The sequence below is a fragment of the Pygoscelis adeliae genome, unplaced genomic scaffold, assembly GCF_000699105.1.
Source record: "Pygoscelis adeliae isolate BGI_AS28 unplaced genomic scaffold, ASM69910v1 Scaffold419, whole genome shotgun sequence".
NCBI classification, from domain to species: domain Eukaryota; kingdom Metazoa; phylum Chordata; class Aves; order Sphenisciformes; family Spheniscidae; genus Pygoscelis; species Pygoscelis adeliae.
In genome coordinates this window covers 308,808-310,268 of record NW_008825502.1, presented here as the reverse complement: position 1 = coordinate 310,268, position 1,461 = coordinate 308,808, and the positions used below count along the sequence as shown (strand labels likewise).

At 58.5% G+C, this 1,461-nt stretch overlaps 1 protein-coding gene across 1 annotated transcript in view; it reads right to left on the bottom strand.

The window, feature by feature from the left end:
- Positions 1-1,165, bottom strand: part of TMEM221 (transmembrane protein 221) — a 35,483-nt gene extending 34,318 nt beyond the window's left edge. Inside the window, exon 1 of the mRNA XM_009331583.1 lies at positions 1,079-1,165. Within this exon, the coding sequence (XP_009329858.1) occupies positions 1,079-1,165 (87 nt within the window). The remainder of the gene's footprint in view (positions 1-1,078) is intronic.
- Between the last annotated feature and the right edge of the window lie 296 nt (positions 1,166-1,461).

Sequence of the window (1,461 nt, the reverse complement as noted above, 5' to 3'; positions counted from 1 at the left end):
GGGCGGGAGGCAGGGGCGCACCTTCCTCCCTCTCGACAGGTCTTGCTTTGTTCAGGCAGGAGAGGGGCAGATTCCTTGTCCCGGATCTCTCTGATCCCTGGCACTGACCCTGCACCCCCAGCCTGCTCGAACACCCTGGGCTCACCCAATTTGGGCCTTTTTCTGGGCAGGGAGGACACGGACCCTATATATAGTGTGGCATAAAGCAGGGATGGCCCCCGTACACCCCAAAAATACGGTGTGGGAAAAAGAGGAGACAGTCCCTCATACACCGTGTGCCCTGCGGAGCCGCTCTGCCCGCGGCTTGGGGACAGGGACAGGAGCGCGGGTGCTTTAGCCGTGATGGTGCCGAGCTGGGTGAGAGCCTTTGCTGCAGCACAACGCGGGGTGGCTGCAGCGTCCGGAGGGGAGAAGCATTTCAGCAGCAGCGAGGCCGCGTGGGGACAGCCGGGAGGATGCAAAGCGGCGGCCGTGCAGCAGCAGGAGGGATGCACGGTGCACAGCACGGGGAGCTGATGCTGCGCACCAATCCTGCCCTCACCGTTTGGGGTCCCAAGCTGACGTGTACCCCAAAACACAACACCGTGCACCCCAACATCCCAGCCAGGAGCAGAGGGGGGAACCGGCGCAGGCTCTGCCACGCTCGGGAAACCTTCTCCTCCCTCCTGACTACTTGTAAACCATTCAGCAAGAATTTCTTAAAATAGGTTCCACTTTAAGGACTTATCTGCTGAATACCATTAATTTTCTGGGGTTCGTTAAAAGCAAACTTGGTATCATAGCAACTGAATCTATTCCAGGGAAGCAGCCAATTGCACCGCACGGTGTGTGCAACCGAAGGCGAGAGAAAGGAGCCTTTCAGGTTTATTCTCGGGCTTGTGCCTTTGCAAGTGAAGTTTTAATTTTCAATGTTTTATTCCTTGCAGAATATTTTATAATTTCTCCTGGCAAATCTGCAGGGAGAGGAAAATCACCGCACTGGCAAATATTTGCAAAATCGCCTTCGTTTCGTGCCCTCCGCGTGCGGGCAAAGGTGGTGGCAGCGGGATGCGGCGGGTGCTCGGGCTGGATCCGGCACCGGCAATTCGGCCTCGTGGTCAGGACAGTCGGGCTTGATGCTGCCAGCCCCAATGTCGCCCTCGGGAGGGATGCCGAGCATGGGCATCTCCGGCTGCCCCGGATGGATCCGGGACCGCCCAGCGGGATTGGGGGCTGCTGGTAAAGAGGACTCTAATCCCGGTCTCATTTCCCCGGCCTCGCTAAAGAAATAGTCATTATTTTCCCTTTAATCCCATCTCTCTCCTCTTTTCCATCAGGCCCTAAGCTGCAATCTTGTTCTCGGGGGATGTTACGCTGAGGATAATCCCAGGCACTGCCGGGGCGCTCGGCCCGGCTACTTTGGGGCAGGGGGGTGGTCTGCAGCCCTGGGCTGCTGCCAGCGGGTCGGGGGTGAGCCCCGCC